This window comes from Temnothorax curvispinosus, unplaced genomic scaffold (assembly GCF_003070985.1).
Source record: "Temnothorax curvispinosus isolate PA1 unplaced genomic scaffold, ASM307098v1 QBEX01008212.1, whole genome shotgun sequence".
Classification (NCBI taxonomy): domain Eukaryota; kingdom Metazoa; phylum Arthropoda; class Insecta; order Hymenoptera; family Formicidae; genus Temnothorax; species Temnothorax curvispinosus.
Window position 1 is genome coordinate 105,208 of NW_020217992.1, and position 18,270 is coordinate 123,477.

The 18,270-nt window shown below is 37.3% G+C and overlaps 1 protein-coding gene across 3 annotated transcripts in view; it reads left to right on the forward strand.

The window, feature by feature from the left end:
- The window catches only part of LOC112457748, a 39,417-nt gene extending 21,522 nt beyond the window's left edge, over positions 1 to 17,895 (forward strand). For 2 of the 3 annotated variants that reach the window (XM_025020962.1, XM_025020963.1), the window contains exons 5-8: positions 2,990 to 3,239; positions 6,697 to 6,918; positions 8,460 to 8,655; positions 9,734 to 17,895. In XM_025020962.1, the coding sequence (XP_024876730.1) occupies positions 2,990 to 3,239; positions 6,697 to 6,918; positions 8,460 to 8,655; positions 9,734 to 9,743 (678 nt within the window). In that variant the 3' untranslated portion in view covers positions 9,744 to 17,895. Of the gene's footprint in view, positions 1 to 2,989; positions 3,240 to 6,696; positions 6,919 to 8,459; positions 8,871 to 9,733 lie in introns of those variants that run through there. The other variant, XM_025020964.1, reaches the window with a different exon arrangement.
- The last annotated feature ends 375 nt before the right edge of the window (positions 17,896 to 18,270 follow it).

Genomic DNA, 18,270 nt, shown 5'->3' on the forward strand with positions numbered 1-18,270 from the left:
CTCTCTCTCTCTCTCTCTCTCTCTTTCTCTCTCTCTCTCTCTCACTCTCATTCTCACTCACTCTTTCTTGTCGTGCAATCCCGGTTTGCAACGTTCAAGGAATTTCTTTCTCGACCATGCCGTTACAGTGCACGCCCTAGTTGTGTTACGAGTGTTCCGGAATTTCTCGTCCGAGCGACGGAAACGGGCGACTGGGACGCTCTCCATCTTTATGACTCAACAGATATATACCGCGGGCAACTCGAGGTTGCAATTTGTCATTTATCATCCGTTGTAGTAATTACGATGAACTGAAGCAGTTGCAGGCAGAAAGCACGAGAGCATTCTTTTTATTCGTCGGAAGTGCGCTAACAAGGCAACTTCCGTAAACCACGAGTTGTGCAAAAAGGAAAAAGAAAGTGGAACTTTTTCCGAACGCGGACTGGTTTGATACAAGTGCATAATACTTTTTTTCTTTTACACAATCATTTCTGCGACCAAAATATTGTTTTAGATATTGAAAATAATGAGTTCACGCGAGTTTGATGTAACTGATTTTAAACTTTTCACAGAGCGAGAGCAATTAGTGGCAATTAATAAATAATACCTATTATCATAAAATTTTACATTGTATAATAATATAAATTTCAAAATTTTATGTTCCTTTTTGTAAAATCTAAATATTTGCATAAATTTTAATAACAGTACATGCATATTAAACTTTATATTGAATATGCATATTTGCCCTAAACATACATATATGTTATGCCTTCTCACAATATAAACCAAATTATTAATTAATTTTATTTTATTAATATTTCGTGAGTACGGCGATGCAGAAATTATTGGGTAGACTTTCTTTAAACTACGATACGGACTACAGATTCGCATAATTATCTAAATGCAGAAAGATTTTGGATTCAAATGTATTAAGGCTCGGATTCTCGCGGGAATTTTGTTCTAAAAGTTGATCTTTGCAAACGCATTTTTATCGAGACAAAAACCGATCAAGTGCAGTCTTGCGAAAGCGTTATTTCCCGTCTTTTTTTTCGTCGCTTATGCTTCCAAGTAATTTTCCTTATTACTCCAGGGACATCCCGTCGACTTCGTAAGACTTTTTACAATTTTATTTTTAATGACAAAATTTGCTTAAGTTCAGTTATAAAAGTGAAATGAGCCAGAAATCTGCTCGTATAGTAAGCATGATAAAAGACAGACGACCACCCGCCCTGAAAATAGTCTATCTTATTTAACCGGAAAGAATGTTATATTAATCATACTCGTATAACGAAGAGATTGTGATGATAATACCGCTTATTTTCCAAGATTGGTCATTTATCTTTTTGTTAAATTACCCGAACTATATAGAAAGTATTTCCTCCGTATATTGCACCTATCAACGGAAAGTTTTCCTCTAAAAAAGAAGCTTAAACGATCTAAAATTGCACTCCGGACTGGTTTTCTGGTGCAGACGCAGCATGGCACGATATGTTGCTGCAATGCACGCGAGGCGAGGTCGAGTGAATGACGATACAAGCTTCACCGCGAGATCCTCCACGCCCGTATCCCTGGTGGCATGCTCATTGCCTTTTGATGGAAAACTCTAATGAGCTTTCTGCGAAGATAAATATGTTTAATCACGCTTAACAAACAAAGCAGAAAAGTTATGCAAAAGATAAAGAAGATCAACTGATAAAGGGAAAAGGAGAATAAAAAGTGAAGCATATATACATAGGATATATGTTTCAAAACTTTGATCAATATTTTAAGTTCTCCTTCATACTTTTCTTAGAAAAATTCAAAGATAATTTTTTTTCGAGATTTCTTTGAGAAATAAAACCTGACTGAGATGCATCTTGACTTCGCAACTTTAATGACGGATGACGGAACAAATCCATACGATGAAATTGAAGAATTTTGCAAATTGTTAAAGCAATTATTATAAGCGCATGCTATTATTTCCTACGAAAATTATAGTGTGAAGCTGCACGAAGAATGCCGCGCACACTTTGCTCGTGACAGCTTGAATTTTTGTCGCACAGATCACATCCGCGGCTTATTTCCGCGGTTATATCCGCGCGAAAAACGTACCCGAGACGTGTACGCGCTACCCGAGGATTTCTCGAAGAATCTTATTCCGTAGAACGCGCGGGCGCGTAAAACGAGAATCGACGACAGTCAATGAGAGAGAGGAGATCGTATCTGCGAAGCAGTGCTCATGCTTTTCAGGACCGCTTATTGGATCTACGTTGTGTGGAAAGTGAACGGAATGTAAATTGATCTCGAGTCTGACGCCAAATCTACGCGGCGGCGGCGTTGCGAAGAAGCACAGCTGGAAAAAGTGCCGAAATAACCAATAATTAAAGCGTACCGTAGAGTCGGATTTCTCCATAGAATGTAAAAAGTATCGACTTTCATTTGCTAGTGATTAAATTGCTACGTAAAACCTTTCGCACGGTGCATTGAATTTTTATTCATTAAGAAAAAAAGTAATCTACTCAAAAGAATTTTTTGTAAAATCGTTGAATACATCGTTTTTAAAATTCGGACCGCCGTTAATTTTTATTTCTGAATTGCGAACGTGTTAGTTAATACGGGTTCCTACTGAAAGCCGGGAAAAACTGTACTTATTTCATCGCTAATTGGATTATTTTATAATCAGCGAAATACAGAAATATGAAATGGTACACGGCAACGTAGACCGATATAAGGTAATTAAGATAAAATAAAACAAAATTAAACTAATGTTTTACTGAAATATAATTACAATAAGTAAAAAATGCAGAGAAAGAAACAGAGAGAGAGAGAGAGGGGGAGGAAGGGAGTTAAAGTAAATTAAAAGTTAGAATGTGTCTTTTATAGCTTTATAGCTTTGTGAAATCTTTTCCATAATAAAGTCTAATGTTACGTATATGCTATTAATCAGAATGAATGTACTTGTCGGCACAAAATTATATTACCATTAAGTACGGGAGAAAATCTGATTTGAGCTGGTCGCGTGTGCTTTCAGCTTTCAGGCGATGAATCGCGCCGGCTTTGCGCCAGCGGCGCGAAGGCACCTGAAAAGGGTGATGTGGAGGCTGCGAATCTCGGTGTGGCGACCTATGGCTCAGTCGTGTTTCAATTGAAAGACGCCCACCTCGAGGCGAACGGCATCTGTGACTTCGTCTTTCGCGCTTTGAGAGTTATCAGCAAGACGATGACGTTCACCATATGTCTGACCTGTTTGTCCACTGTGCCTATTTTGATGTTCATCTTCGGTGAGTAAAGAGACACGGGCAGATGCGGATAGAAACGAAATGGTATCGATTAATCTCGGTTGCGCGAATCGAGAGAGGTCTTCGACCGGTAATCGACCATGTATGGATAACTTAATCACGAGAAAGTATGTTCAGATAGCATGATGAATATTACATAATGACTATCAGCTGGATAAGTGGGTCGAAAATGACCTCACCGAAGTTAGTTCAATCCGTTTTACACTTTGAAACAAAAAGCCGATCAATACCTCTCTCTGGCAGTATATCCATAACAACTATAACGGTAGGGTCTCGTGAGACCTAGAGAGGCAAACTATACAGTCTATCCCTCTTTGATTTATGGCGCTTTTTAAAATTCAAGAATTGCCAGCGTTATTTTTTTTTAGTAGATATTACTTAACATTTTTTTTATCTTACTTGTTTTCAATATGTAATACTTTCTCGATATTGCTTTTAATGATTATTATTATATATGTGCCAGTAAAAAGATATTCGGTTGATACTTAAAAGAATGATGTAGAACGAGTGATTGAACAAGATGTTCTCTTAAATTTTCTTTGTGTTTCACTAAACTACGTAAAATCTTGTAGCTTTTTCTGATGTAAATTTTTCTCCATTACATATCTCTCGCGAAAGTTAAAACTCTTTTATTGCCTCTTTAACCTCTCTTAAGGGAATAGCTTTACGCATAGCCCGGCGGAGATAATTTTGCAGATATCAAAGAAAATTTTCAACGTAGTACCCATCAGTATCGCGCTGTGTTTAGTCACTTTTCTCTCTTCAACACTAATCTCCAAGTTCAACTTGAATTAAAAATACGGAACCTGATAGCGAGAGATAATTCCCCGGAGTATTTCACGTGAAAGACGCGTCAATCAGGATAGCGGATAAGGTTCTTTTATCAGCGTCCTGGCAGAAGTATGTATATTTCGCACTATCGTTAATAATATAAATTTACATTTGAAATTTTTTACGAATAAACTGGCGAAATTTCTCTCCAGTGTGGGGAAGATTTATTAGCTGACAATTTTTAAAGTTCGCAATCTATCACGTAATCATATTGCTTGCAATAATATAATTTTGTGGAGCTATTAGGTATTGCACTTGATGTATATTCTTTTATATATCTAACATATAATGATATATTAGAACAACATAATTATATTTTTCATTATATTTTTAGAAAATAAATGCAATTAAACTTCGAGATAAACTCAGAAATAATAATTTATCGTTAAGGTAAATATGAGAGATATCCTTTTTCCTATAATTTGCTCGCGGTGTAAAATTAAAAATAAAGCCTATTATATTAAAAAATGAGATATAATATATACATAAAATATATATTAAAATATGCGGCATACAAAATTATAAATAGAATTCTATCTTGAAATCTAATGCAAATTATAGACCACCTAAAGATTCAAGATGCAAATGGTGCATTGTTTTCTTCCCTCATGAAGTTTCAACCAGCGAAATGTAAATATTTGATCAATGTTCACGGCGGTAGGAAAAGAGATTTGCGGCAAGGCAAAGTAAATAAAATCTTACTTCTCCCAACAAATCTTTTTACATTTTACGAAATCAAATTTCCCAGTTCTGTTCCTAATGGTATTCCTAATGGTATTCTCGTGTGATTTTGCAACATTTAAATATAGTTTTAATATAACTAAATTTTAATGCAATAATAAATTTCTTAATAAGTTTCTATCAGAAATGCAGCACCTATTACACATTTCCCCTTCCGGCCAATTCAGTTGAAATTCCACGAAATGTACGACATAATTTCTGAGCTAATTAATGCTACCGGGATTACGACACGTGAATCGCTAGCGTGTTGAGCTTGCAGCATGCAAGCATACTTAATTTCTCGAGCAGGTTACTCGCGCAGTAGGGAGCACGGACGTTCAACCTGATTTATTGTAAACCTGGTGCATTCACCTCCCGGCAAAATCCACCTAGTAAGAACGTGCAATCGATAATAATGGCATAGGTAAGCTGCAAAAGTGACCGCAGATCGTCGATTCCAAATACGACTTAAAACTTTCGTAAATCACGATACGAAAATGGAATTAATGTCATTGATTGAGAACTGTGCTGTGAAAATTTAATGAGGCACTTAAAGTTGAGCACTTAAAGAGCTAATTCGAGCAATGCGAAGCATATTGAATTCTCGATTAGAATTAGAACGCTACTGAGAAGATTTCTTCATCGAAATGCGCGATGAAGAAATCTTCTCAGTAGAAAGAATATAAGAAGCGATCAGTATATCTCACGATTTCCGGCTTTCCGAGAAAGTCTATCTAATTATTTCGAGCTCACGAGATTCGCTCATTACAGTGTTGCAAAGCAAAGATAATAAAGATAAGAAATTTAAAATAATGTTTCCTTGGAATTATTTAATTTTTTATAAATATTACAATACCTTTGCAATTATCGAAGTATTTAGGACGACGGTATTGATTTCTCATCGCAGCGAATGTCACGAAATAAATTCTTCAAAAAAAAAAACCGTCGGGGATTGTGCTGTAGCAGAAAATAGTTTATACATACACAAAAAATGCGCATAATAACGAGATACACATTACTCTAGTATCGCTGCAGAGAATATGAGGTATGCACATGTTATCCTGAGTCGAGCGTCGAACCAGAATGTGATACACAGAATGGACGTCAGGCAACAAGCAATTAATGCTAAATTATTCTTCGCTGGCGTTGCAAAAAGCGTATAATAATGATGCGCGCCAGATATACGTTAGATCTTAATTGATGGACAAGAATATCGGTTAAGGAGCGCCTCTCTCTCTCTCTCTTTTTTTTGACGAGAAAGGACAATAAGCTCTAGATGAATTACTATATCCCGTATTATTTCTGGTTATTACTCAAACTATCAAGTATTCAGGTCATGGATATAAAAAGGACGGGTATAAAAGGAAGACGGCGCCATAAAACGTCTACTAATGAAGCAAGTTGCAGCGAGAAAACGACGGAGGCAGAAGTCATATAATCAATTATCGAGTTTACTGCAAATTGCACTTATTATACGATGCCATGCAACGTGACATCAAAATTATTCCGTATGTCTTATATGTTTAACTAAAGATACACTGTAAAAAATTTAATGTCCCAGAAAGTCCACTCTAAATTTTGTGTTAAAATAACTCATGCATTGTGTTATTTTAACACAAAATTTAGAGTGGACTTTCTGGGACATTAAATTTTTTACTGTGTAATTTTACATTTTATATTCAAAAGAAATATAAAAGAATATATTGCGTATTAATTTTCGACGTGCACAGCAGACTTTTTAAAGCCAGATTCAGACCGAACACGAATGAATAGTATTAGCATAGTTTTGTGTTTAGTTCGCATTTGTTTGTTTCGTTCTAAATTCGCCCTTTGTGTTGCAACAAACGGCAAACATGTTAACAATCAATGTTTGAATTTATTTTTGCAGGTGTGCAGTTCATTAAGGATTGCCCTAAAGAACCGTATATTCCCGTGTACATGCTGATCGGGGGAGTTTTGGGCGCTGTGCGTATGTTCTGGGCGTTGTATTCGCAGTTACGCTCCCGGAGGCCGGAAGTCTTGTCCGTTCCCGCCGTCAGACCACACGTCTCGCCTATGAAATTACTCTCCATAGCTTTATCATGCTTCCTGGTCGCGTGGTTCGTGTTAGGTAAGCAAGAAATTTCATCTAAAATTGTACACGACGTGTTATATTTCGCACCGCCAGAACTTTCGGAGCGTTAAAGCCACAGAGGATTTACTCGACGAGTATATGCGTGAGTCGGATTACGAAAATACATGTTTCATTATATTCGGCTTTATAATAACTTTATGCAAACGTAATTAAATATTAGAAGATAATCGTTACGTACAAGATAGATCAAATTGCAGATAAATAATGATAAAAATGAATAATTCCTATTATTTTTAAAATAATAAAATAAAATAGTTCCTATTCTCCTTAACATTTTTTTGATAACTAATTATATAATTTTTATTCTCTACTTATCTTTTTGTTTTCCACTGTTTTTCTGTTTTTATTTCATTAGTTATTCACATTTCGTTGTACTTTATAATTTAATTTTATTGCACTATATTCTATATTTTTAAAATAAAATTCTCTGATATAAAATTTTTGTTCTTAATAGAAATCTCTTGTATGGCAGGCCTGAATAGAGATTTTGAAGAGTTTTAAATGACGTAGTGTATATAACTATATGAAAAATAATTCCGTCGCGATATTATTATATTATATTGTTCCATAAATTGCAGCGTGTATTATATTTAACTCTCTTGCATATTGGTCTTAATTGCGCATGGAACTTTCCGTTTCATGTTATTCTTATGAAGTTTTATGTTGACGAAAATATCGGTCAAGTTGCTGTAGGCTTTGCTTATATTTGCACGTTGCAATAGACGGTTTTAACAGCGTGTCCTATCTTTAGCGATAAATGGATCAATATTAAAGTATCGCAAAAGTGCGCTTTAATAGTATCGTTATTAATCAACATATACAGTTACCTTTATTTTTTTTTTTAATAAATTGTCGATATATATTATAAAATATTATGTTACGTGTATGATATATTAAATTTATGGATTGATTATATTTTTCCATTTTACTTTTATACTTGAGATTTTCTTAAAAATAATACCTAATACAGATTCACGTGAAATGGCAAAGAGCGTTGAAAGCATGCGCATGTAAATTCGTGTGCGAGAGAAAATTTCGCGATTACAAAAAATTCACGGTTCATGACGATTTAACTGTTCGTGACTAAGCGCCGTCGTGCAATTTTATGATATATGCAATATGTATTTCGTGCGGCGCACCAATTCGTACGGCAAAACGCGACAGTTCGTTGGTCGGAATGCAGGACGAGATTGTAGGCTGCTTAACATGTACGTAACGTAGAACGTTATTACTTTGAAAATTTTTAGGCCTAATACAAGAACAATTTTCGAGGTAAAATCGAGTGAACAAACGGATACGAGGAAAATTTTTCTATGTATGTTTCGACAAAATCCTTCGGTATGGCAAACTGAATAATTTGATAACATGAATTAAATAATTTGATAACTTGATAACATTCTAACTTGATAACATCGATGCCCCGGCATTCTATGCGACGCTCCTCCTTTCATCGCTTATAGACTTTAAATCGAATAATTAATTCCTAAGTTCATTGTTTTTTTCTCTTTTTGTTTTAGGACATTACTGGATACTGCATATAATGTGGCCAGAATACGAACTTTCATTGTACGCGCCCAATAGGTGGTGTCACAAGACGCTCTATATTTTTTCTTTAGTTCATCTGTGCGTAGCGTACGCGGTTTTATTTGTAATATTAATCGTGGCAGTCGGCCTGGCTTTCTGCAGAATTCTGGAATGCCCTTTACCAGAAAGGTAAGTCAATTTTTGGAACTTGAAATAATCGTCCATCATACAATTTCGGACCAACGACGAAAAGATCAATTGCACTATAGTTGCAATAGACCAAATGTTACTCGATTTACTTTAACGAGATATACCTTTGAAACATGTATAAAACTTCAAAAAGTATCTAGTAATTATTTATACAAAAATTCAAACATCTTCGATTATCTACATGTAAGTTTTTGTAAATATTAAACTTAAACATATGGATTTTAATAAATATTAAACATATTGTCCATACGTGTATAAATTTTTATTTTATGTAATTTGTATATTTTCAAATTTCTGTCCTTTTGCAGATATAACAAGCGACAATATATTTCAATAAAAACTATTCTTTCTCAAAATTAAAATGATGGGAGAGTAACACAGATGCTGTACGAATTTTTCTTGGAATATACGAATATTGCTCATAATGAAAATAAAGGGCGATGTTGACCTAATTCTCGTAAAATTGACGATGAAAAACTACTTTAAGACAACGAAGAACCCGATAATGAAAAATATTTTGTCCCGACGGCACCGCGTTTCAATCTGCGTATGTTACAACATTTGATACATTTGGAGAGCTGAGTAGTAAGGGTCGTGTAACGTGAGGATCATATAAACGCACACCGATCATGTTCCTATCGTCCGGCGATATGTGAACATCGCTCGCAGCTCGCGTTGCGTGCCCACTGTAATAACGACATGATTGGAGAATTCGTGGCGATTGCAAGAGATGCGTAAAACGTTTGGCTTCGCAAAAATATCCATTCCGCAATTTCGTCGTTTGTATTTCACACATACACACACACACAAAAATGACAAATGCTTAATTTATTGAAATCGTGGTGGCCAATAATTTCGCTGACGCAAAATTACGTTTCCTGAACCAGTACGGTTTGGACAGCATCTTTATTCGGTCTATCTCAAACCACGCACACATCTCAACGCACACATTACAAGTAAAATAAGATAATATAAAATTTATACGTAAGGCAACGAACCCACGATCGATAAGAGCATACTCACGCTCCAAAGCGCGCCCGTTTTGCTCGACTTTCAGATACAAATAACCACGGCGATCCGTTCGCCAGAATAAAATCCGTGAGAAGAAGAAAAAGAAGTTGGCGGCCGGTAGCGGGGTTGGTTGGAGTTTAGACAGACGCATGGTTCTGGAGGATCTGCAGGAGGAGGAGGACGACGACGACGATGGTACGCGGAGCGATGTTGATCTGAACAATTGTGGCAATAAGATCGTGCAGGAGGTGAAGTATTGCAGCAAAGTTCAGTTTCGCGCGCCGGATATAATCGAGCTGTGATGAATAAACGATATCGCGACGGAAGGAACGGGAGAGATGTCTCGCTACCAGCGGCGGAAGAACTCCGGAGACGGAATGCCAGGGCATTGCTGGCGGGAACGACTCGTAATCTCGAAAACTTCCCCGCGCTAACGAGGTTGCTGCCCGCGAGGGTAGGATTTGCGAGATGAAAGGGGACGGTGAAGGGAAACGGATAACGAGGTCGCGAAAGGAAAACGCCGTCGAAGGTCGACGAGGGTATATCGCTTTCGTGAATAATCGAGGTCCCGACTCCCAACACGTGCAAGATTCTGGGATAGAGTCTTTGCATTTTCCGCAAAAGGGATATCCACATGACGGAAATATATCAGCGAGAATCCGGAATCGATCGCGAAGGAATTATCTCCCGGCGGATGAAGCGAGCACAATGGAACGAAAGCGTGTAACCATGACTCATTTATTCCAATTAATTCGTAATAATATGAGAGAGAAGTCAGTCCTGTGGTAATATTTGAGCAACGTTAAATGCACGGGGAAAATGAATGATTCCCAGCAACCGCGATCCTTTCAAGATGTAAATTAAAATGAAATATTGGCGTCGAGCTCTTATTGTTGTTTTCAATCTCACGAAAATGCGCATGGCAGAAAGCTTACATAATTTAATGGTGGATTCAACCGGATTCGGTACGCGATAAAGAAAATCTGCAGCGGCGAAAGGAAACAGAATGAAACTTTCATCGTCGAAAGAAGATTACCCGAGGAATGCTTGTAAGAATGATATTGGATTGGAGCGTGCCTTCGCGCAGAAACAGAGAATATTTTCCGAAAGATTTCGTCCCTAAAGTCGTCGTAATATCGATTTAAGTCGTGTCCTGGCTGCGGTTTGGCGAAGAAATCGATACGGAGGCCTCTACACTCGTATCAAAACAGGGATCTCCGATGCGTCGCTCTCGCAAATAGCACTCGTTTCTCTTTTCGCGCGTCAATTAAACGCAGAAATTGAATTTCGAAGCACGTACATAACTCGATTGAATTAGAATGGCCAAGCAATATGTCTTCTTTTCTCCAGGAAATATCTGCCAAGGAATTCAGCGCCGTTGTAATATCGATTCGATGTGAACAATTGTCAGATCTGTAATCATCGATCTTCCGATTATTTTAATTCACCCAACAACAACCTATTGATTTTCTCCCTGATTTTTATGTAACTTCCAAGAAAAATATACAAATGAGCTAAAAAATGTATTTCTTCTCATTCCGCTATAAATAACTATGAGAAGTTTGACCACACAGTGAATATTTCTAAATAAATTTATTCTGCAAGACTTCTCGACAATTGGAGATTTCGAGCTTGAGTTTCGTTAATTTCCACGTAAAACGCCCACGCGGAAAACGCGACGCGCAACTCGACGAGCCATGTTTGAAGATCGTATACGAAGTTGAGGAAAACTCGCGGAAATCCTACGACTACAGTTTTACGACGTAATGCCTCGTTTGAAGTTGTGGCTCACCCAAACGAGAACTTGCGATTTCGCGGAATTCCGCGTTATTACCTTCAAACATCTGAAGAAGCGAAGAATCGTACAGAGTGAAAAACCGACACACGGGGGAAGAACGAAACCAGGTATCGACTTATCGAGCGGCGGCGGCGGTGGCGACGACGACGACGTGTTTCTGCCGGTCGACACGACGCGCAAATCTGATGCTTCATCGAATCAAGTCTGGCGAGAATAGTTACGGCAACCGACTACGGCAACTGAGTTCCTCTGTTCTTCACTTAGTGACGGAAGTGATATCGAGATTATTTGTTCCTGTCATTCAACGTTCTCTGTCGTGAAGATAATACTCGTGTGAAATTTCGCGTGCGAAGAAGGAAGCATGGAATTTAATGCTCGTGAGAATACACAGCCGCAATTCGTAAACGTATTAAAGTTTTCGATCGTTTTACGATATCTTCGGATAATATCGAGCGTCGGCCGAAGGTAAGTGGGATCTGATTAAAGATGCTTTGACATGAAATAGAAAATGTAAGTAGGAGGAGACATGCGATCTTTTTTACTTCATTTTTATCCCTTTCTGAGCCAAATTATAAAACCGTCACTTTTTAAATCAACTTTTTTTTCAAGGAAATATAGATAATTTAAGTAACAGACGGGTGTTCAATCTTTGCATTTTGTATGAAAAATTTGTAACGTGACCTCTCACTTCTCTATTCGTTCAAATCGCTTCTTGTAGACCTCATTTCAAATAGTCTGTCGTATGTTTATGACGTGTCGGAATAAAAAAAAACAGCATCGTATCGACTCTTAAAAGAAAGTAAACACGGAGCTGCTATAGTTGCGTACTATCGATTAGTACATCAATCTTAAACGCAATCGACTAATCAATACCCTTTGTCAGTGTAACTTTTCGACTATACAGAAGGCAATTGTTACAAATAGATTTTCACACACATACTGCACAGATACACAAATACTCGCACACGCGTACTACTTTTTTTATAAAGGTTTGTACTTAGCATGCTCAGATCGTTGCCGTTCCCGTTTCACCCTTTGAATTCTATATGGGCTAACAATGTAAATAATATGATTCTCGCGTTATTATTCGAGGAATTGCGCAATTAACGGGATAGAAATTAACGAACCAATTAATAATACGCCCAATATTCTCGCTGAAACTTTACCTCGGTTCAATGCTTCAAATATACGCTTCTCTCTAGACCCGACAATTAACCTTTTATTTGAAAAAGATTTTTTTTACTATCCCTCATAAAAAAAAGAAAGGTGACGAAAGCATAAGCGTAAAGATTTAGCGAAAGAGATCATACTGGTCATGCTGATTTCATATATAGGAATGATAGACGAACAGAATAACAGAATGAGTCGAGTCAAAGTTGAAAGCTTCTGCTTCAAATAAGATGTAAAAACTGATGGGATACGATCAGAATGCAGATTAAATTGAGCGAAAGTAGGTCAGTGAGCGGGTTTCTGAGTAAAAATGCGATTCACCCTGCGATCTCTTTCGTTCGCAGGTACTATACGCGTGGAAAATTCCGATGTTATAAGAGTTATTAATTATTTAACAAAGTGGTGCGCGTGTAAAAATACCAATCGAATGTAAATGTTCATAAATATACAGTTATATATTCCAATCATAAAGATATTTAAAACGCAGAATGTGTGTCAATTCTGAGATTCAAAATTTCACTCCCAAAATTACAAAACTTATCGCAGTATATTCGGTGCGCAAAGCACACTGCTTATCAACTTATGATAAAATGCACATCTCTAAATTTGGAAGCTTTATAATTAGGCTAATGGCACATCTTATTCTGTCGACACACCGTGTGATGCGTGTTATGCACGCGTCTCGAGCATCCTGCGTAAAGGACTTCGATCCAGGCGTCGTCCTTTTGCGATTACGACGCGACCGATCGCGCCTCACTGCAAAACATGTCGAAGAAAAAAATAGACCGAGAGAGAAGAAGGAGAGGAAAGGAACAATGCGTCAATTAAATCAGTACGTCAACAAGCTTCGTTATTCCGAGCGTTGAACGCAAGGGCGTTCCGCGAGTGCTGATTTTGCATTATACGTAGATACCGAAAGCAGTGATTGTAGACATATAAAGATCAGACATTAAATATACTCCTAACGTCAACGAAAATTTCATCGCGAACGCGCGAATGTGCTCAAATCTAAATATCGCGACAGATGATGAAACACATATTTTTGGATATTTGTACGTTCGTTTAGCCGAATGTTATCAATTCTAACGCGATCTGACTATATTTGGCTGGATAATTTGTATAGTTTTTTATATAGAAATAGAGCAACCTTGATCCATGAACGTTAATCCGTAATTCCATACACGAGTATTCGTTCTTTATGTACCTATAATCACTGTACCGGGTCACACAAGTAAATGCTCTTTAAACAGATGAAAAAGCAGCATTTACTCGTATGACACATAAATATTATGCGTGTAAATATAGATATACTCGTACGAGAATATAAGAGTAATTTCTCCGTTAAAAAAAATCTGACCAAACGCAACGATAGGCGATCTATGAGAATGAAAAGTGTTTCAATAACGGCCGTTAATTTTTGCTTCAGGTACATCGTTCTTGTGTTTGCATTTGCGACTGGTTCGAAAACGGGTCCATACTTTATTTAATACTGAATAAATACGAATAAATAAATACGGTGAGTGTGTCGTAATTAAGGCTGTAGCCGAGCTGGTAAGCGTGCACACGAACGTAAAATAAATCTCCGCTGGGAACGCGCCTTCCACGATATTTCCATACACATCGTTTATTCGTTTACCATTATTTCAACGAGTGAAAATCCCATTCGATTTTCCATCGAACGAATGCTGGAACACGAGAATACGCTTTTATCATTCCTTATTTGTCACATAGAAAATTACCGAGCAAAGTAGATTATAGAATAAAGACGGTAATATGGGAAATATCGAAAATGTAAAATAATTATCCGACTGTTCATTCTTTAATGAAACCTAATTAAGATTGTATCACTCAATATCGAAAGCATGGTTCGCTTACTTTGAAATATCGTATGAGTTTGAACACTATGTTGCCACTAGTTTTCTTTATGTAAGAAGTAATTTCGTTTTGATAAAAAAAACAATAAAATAATGTATTGTCTTATCATATCAGATAGCGCAAAGGTTACAATGGAATTGTGACAGGTAATAGTTAAATTGGGTTTTTGCCTATATTGTAAAAAATACGATACTATCGTAGGTGGTTTCGTAAAAACAACGACCATACGTCACAGTCGAACGTGACAGCTACGGATATAAATCATATGATGACCAGAGAGACACGTGCCCATATATATGAAACTCACGTGTGACTGAGGAAATTCTGGACAAGTTTGAACATGTGAATATTTGAATGTAAAAGTGACCCAATTCCGAATATGAATATATGAATATGATCATATTGTGTTGAACTCACTAAGTTTTTCTACGACGATTGACACTCTCTAAATCTGAATCAGTGATTAGTCATAATAAAAAAAACATATGTATAATTTCGATTTAATACCGAAATAATATTAAAGATTATTCTTTTTCTTTTTTTTTCTTCAGATTTCTGAGATATCTATTATTGCGAATCGTATTTTCACCATGCGTTTATGGCAAACGTGCCCGCACTGTTCGCAATATTACATATCCGGAGTTTATGGCATTACGTTTCACGTATTAAACAAAAGCTCTGAATGGGGAAACCATGTTGAATGCAAAATATGCGGTAGAGATGCGGAGATCCGTCTTAGCTCATTGAATTACGAGCTAACTTGCTGCGTACTGACCGATAGTGAATTGCACATCGATTTTCGTTGGCGAAAATTCGGCGGTTGTTCCCGGCTTTACGATATCTACGCCGCGGCAAACGGAGTCGTAGAAAAAGGGAGAAGACTAAAAGATATGAATCGCGGAGCAGAACGCTATTATACAACACCACAAACCGCTGCATTTTATGTTATCCTGATATCCCGAGAGAATCAATTAGAAAATGAGGAAATTCATTAAAAAATGAAAATTTTATTAATAATTATAAAATATATATCAAGCTTTAATTTAAACAACAAATAAGTGATAATTATTTTTTTTGTGCAAGATATATTCAAAAATGTGAACCATGCGTCGATTAATGTGATCAGCAATCTAAAGTTTCTTTCATGTATTTTGCATAAAATAATAAACAATACATTAAATAATATATGATACGTTACGATACGGTATTAAGATTGAAATAAAATTCATTTATCGATCATTTACGTTATTATTCGTTTCCATATTCATATGTGTGTGTGTAGTGCAACCCAATAAGCGTTCTTAGCTAACAAATGTACAAATGTCAACGAATGTGAAAGTCTGTAAATTAGAAAAAAAAAAACTACAACGAGGAAGAGAGAAAGAGAGAAAGAGTGTGTATTGTGAGAATACCTTTGACCCGTCCACGATCTGTTCTTGATTGCTTAATCGTGATTAATTGCGATTTAGGGCTGTCTACAAAGATAATCGATCAGTACAGTGTGTCTTGTATATAGCGTGTATCATATGTGAGCCACTGTGGTGTCGATTAACTATCTGGGTTACCATCAACGCCGTTCACGTCCGGTATCATTGATGCATGTGCGTGCCTGCAATGTCTGCATGCGTGCGTGCGTGAACACGAGTGATAATGTCGATAATGATAACGCTAGAATGGAAGACACTTTGATTTTTAGAGCTATCTCTTGATTATGTTATCGGAGATATATTAAAAGATATAACAATTGTTTCATGCATTATCAATATTTCGCCAAAAATTCGCATATGGGACGGTTTATATCGTTCTTAAATGCCATTAGAAAGATTTGGCTACCATTCTAGTGTTAACAACTCGCCGAAAATACGACGGAAAAATCGCCGTTTATTCCCGACTAGAATAATTAGCGTATTAATCGATTAATCACGCTTAATGAAAGACAGTGACCTGTCGTTCATTCCATTGGTACTATACATTCGTACAGCGTGTTATGTGTTTTTTGTCCTCGCGTAGGAACAAACCTGTTACGATGCCTAAGCTGATTAATTATATAATGTACGAGATGCGTAGAATATATATCTATACATAACGATATATCGAACGATAGATGATATTTTGTCGTGATATGCGCGAATGCGGCGTAACTTTATACTCGAGGACGATTCGGCAGCGGGACTTGGTGATAATCGCGTGTAACACATTCGTATATCGAGTGAATTTGGAATATCATCGAGATAAGGTCCAAATATCGATCTGAGATCACAGTCCTCGCTCCGACTTCGGCCCCCACTTAGGCATAATATCGTCGAGATTAGCAATTATGTTACTAGACGTACTGCGTTGAAATGTCGTTGAATTTCCTAGAATAGAGAGTAGAGTTTATTTATTTTTATACTGGACGCCCTTTCCAGGTACAGCAGGGTCCGTTGTACTTGATTGGGCACGTGGGATATCCGTTATCAATATGCGCGACATTTTTCGGTTAATTCGAAATGTATGCGCGCGCGGTTCATCAATTCTCTCCCGCTGATTTTCCACGGATAATTGCAGACCCGTTTCGACGCTGATTACCGTTAAAAACGCACGCGCGCCGCGCCGTTCGACTGTTGGTACTCGGAGGCGCGAAACGAATAAGCGGTAAACGCGCGGAAACGGTAAACGATAAACGGTATTAGCGTTAACAATGCGAATGGTCGAAACCCGATACGCGATTAATGGTACTTTATATCCACTACAAAATGTATAATCCGCCGAACGACCGTGTTATCGGTGTGGTATCGGTATTCGATTCGAAGACATTTGTTCCCCCGAATCACACTCGGGCGTCGACTTGTCACGGGTGGAATTTTGCCGGACACTGCGTTATGTGTTTTAGCGATACGTACGTGTTTTTAGCTATTAGGATTATTTGCACGCGCCAAGTCGCGAATTGTGGTCCAGGCTTTAACGTAGAATTTACATGCAGCGTCACGCAGATCGGTTCTCGTCCGCCGCGACGGCAGCGAGACGAGACGTCTCGTGCAAAACATCGATCGTAATTTTCTACATCATTTTCGCTCTTACGAATAACTTATGGTTGGTCACTTTGGTCCAATTTCGTAGTTATATCTAGAGTCCTCTCTCAGCCTCTTACGAGCCTCGCGTGCGCGACAGTGGCGTAAGTCAGGAACATAAATCGCGCAAATGAGTTCGCGGAACTTAGGGAAATTTCTATGAAAAATTAATGTGTTACACTGTATCGAATTATATATTAAAGGGCAGTACTAATAAAACGTACCGTTAGTGGTCATTGAAAATTTACGATTTACCTTTAGAGGAAGCATATATTATTTTTAATAATTCACAAGAGCTGTTAAATATATGTTTTCAAACGCTTGTTAAATTTATACGTTAAATTTATATAAATGTTAAAATCATGTTGCACACACAAATTTTAATTCCTCGTAGAGATTGAAGTAGAGATTTAGTCGCCGAAGAACTTAGCGAAAAAACGATGCATCGGTGTGACGAAGCGTACACAATTGCTTGATGAACGTATACAAGTGTCAAAACGAAAAATTGCCGTTAAAGCCCCGCTTTTTCGCGCGAGTTTAACTGCAATTGACATATATGCACGTATATTCGCGTTAATCCCGTTACGCCACTGTGCAAAATCGGTGCTTGTTTCAATGGCTATTTCAGCGGAAATCAATGCACTCGTTCATGCTCATCATGCGTATCATACACGCCGCGAATAAATTTTC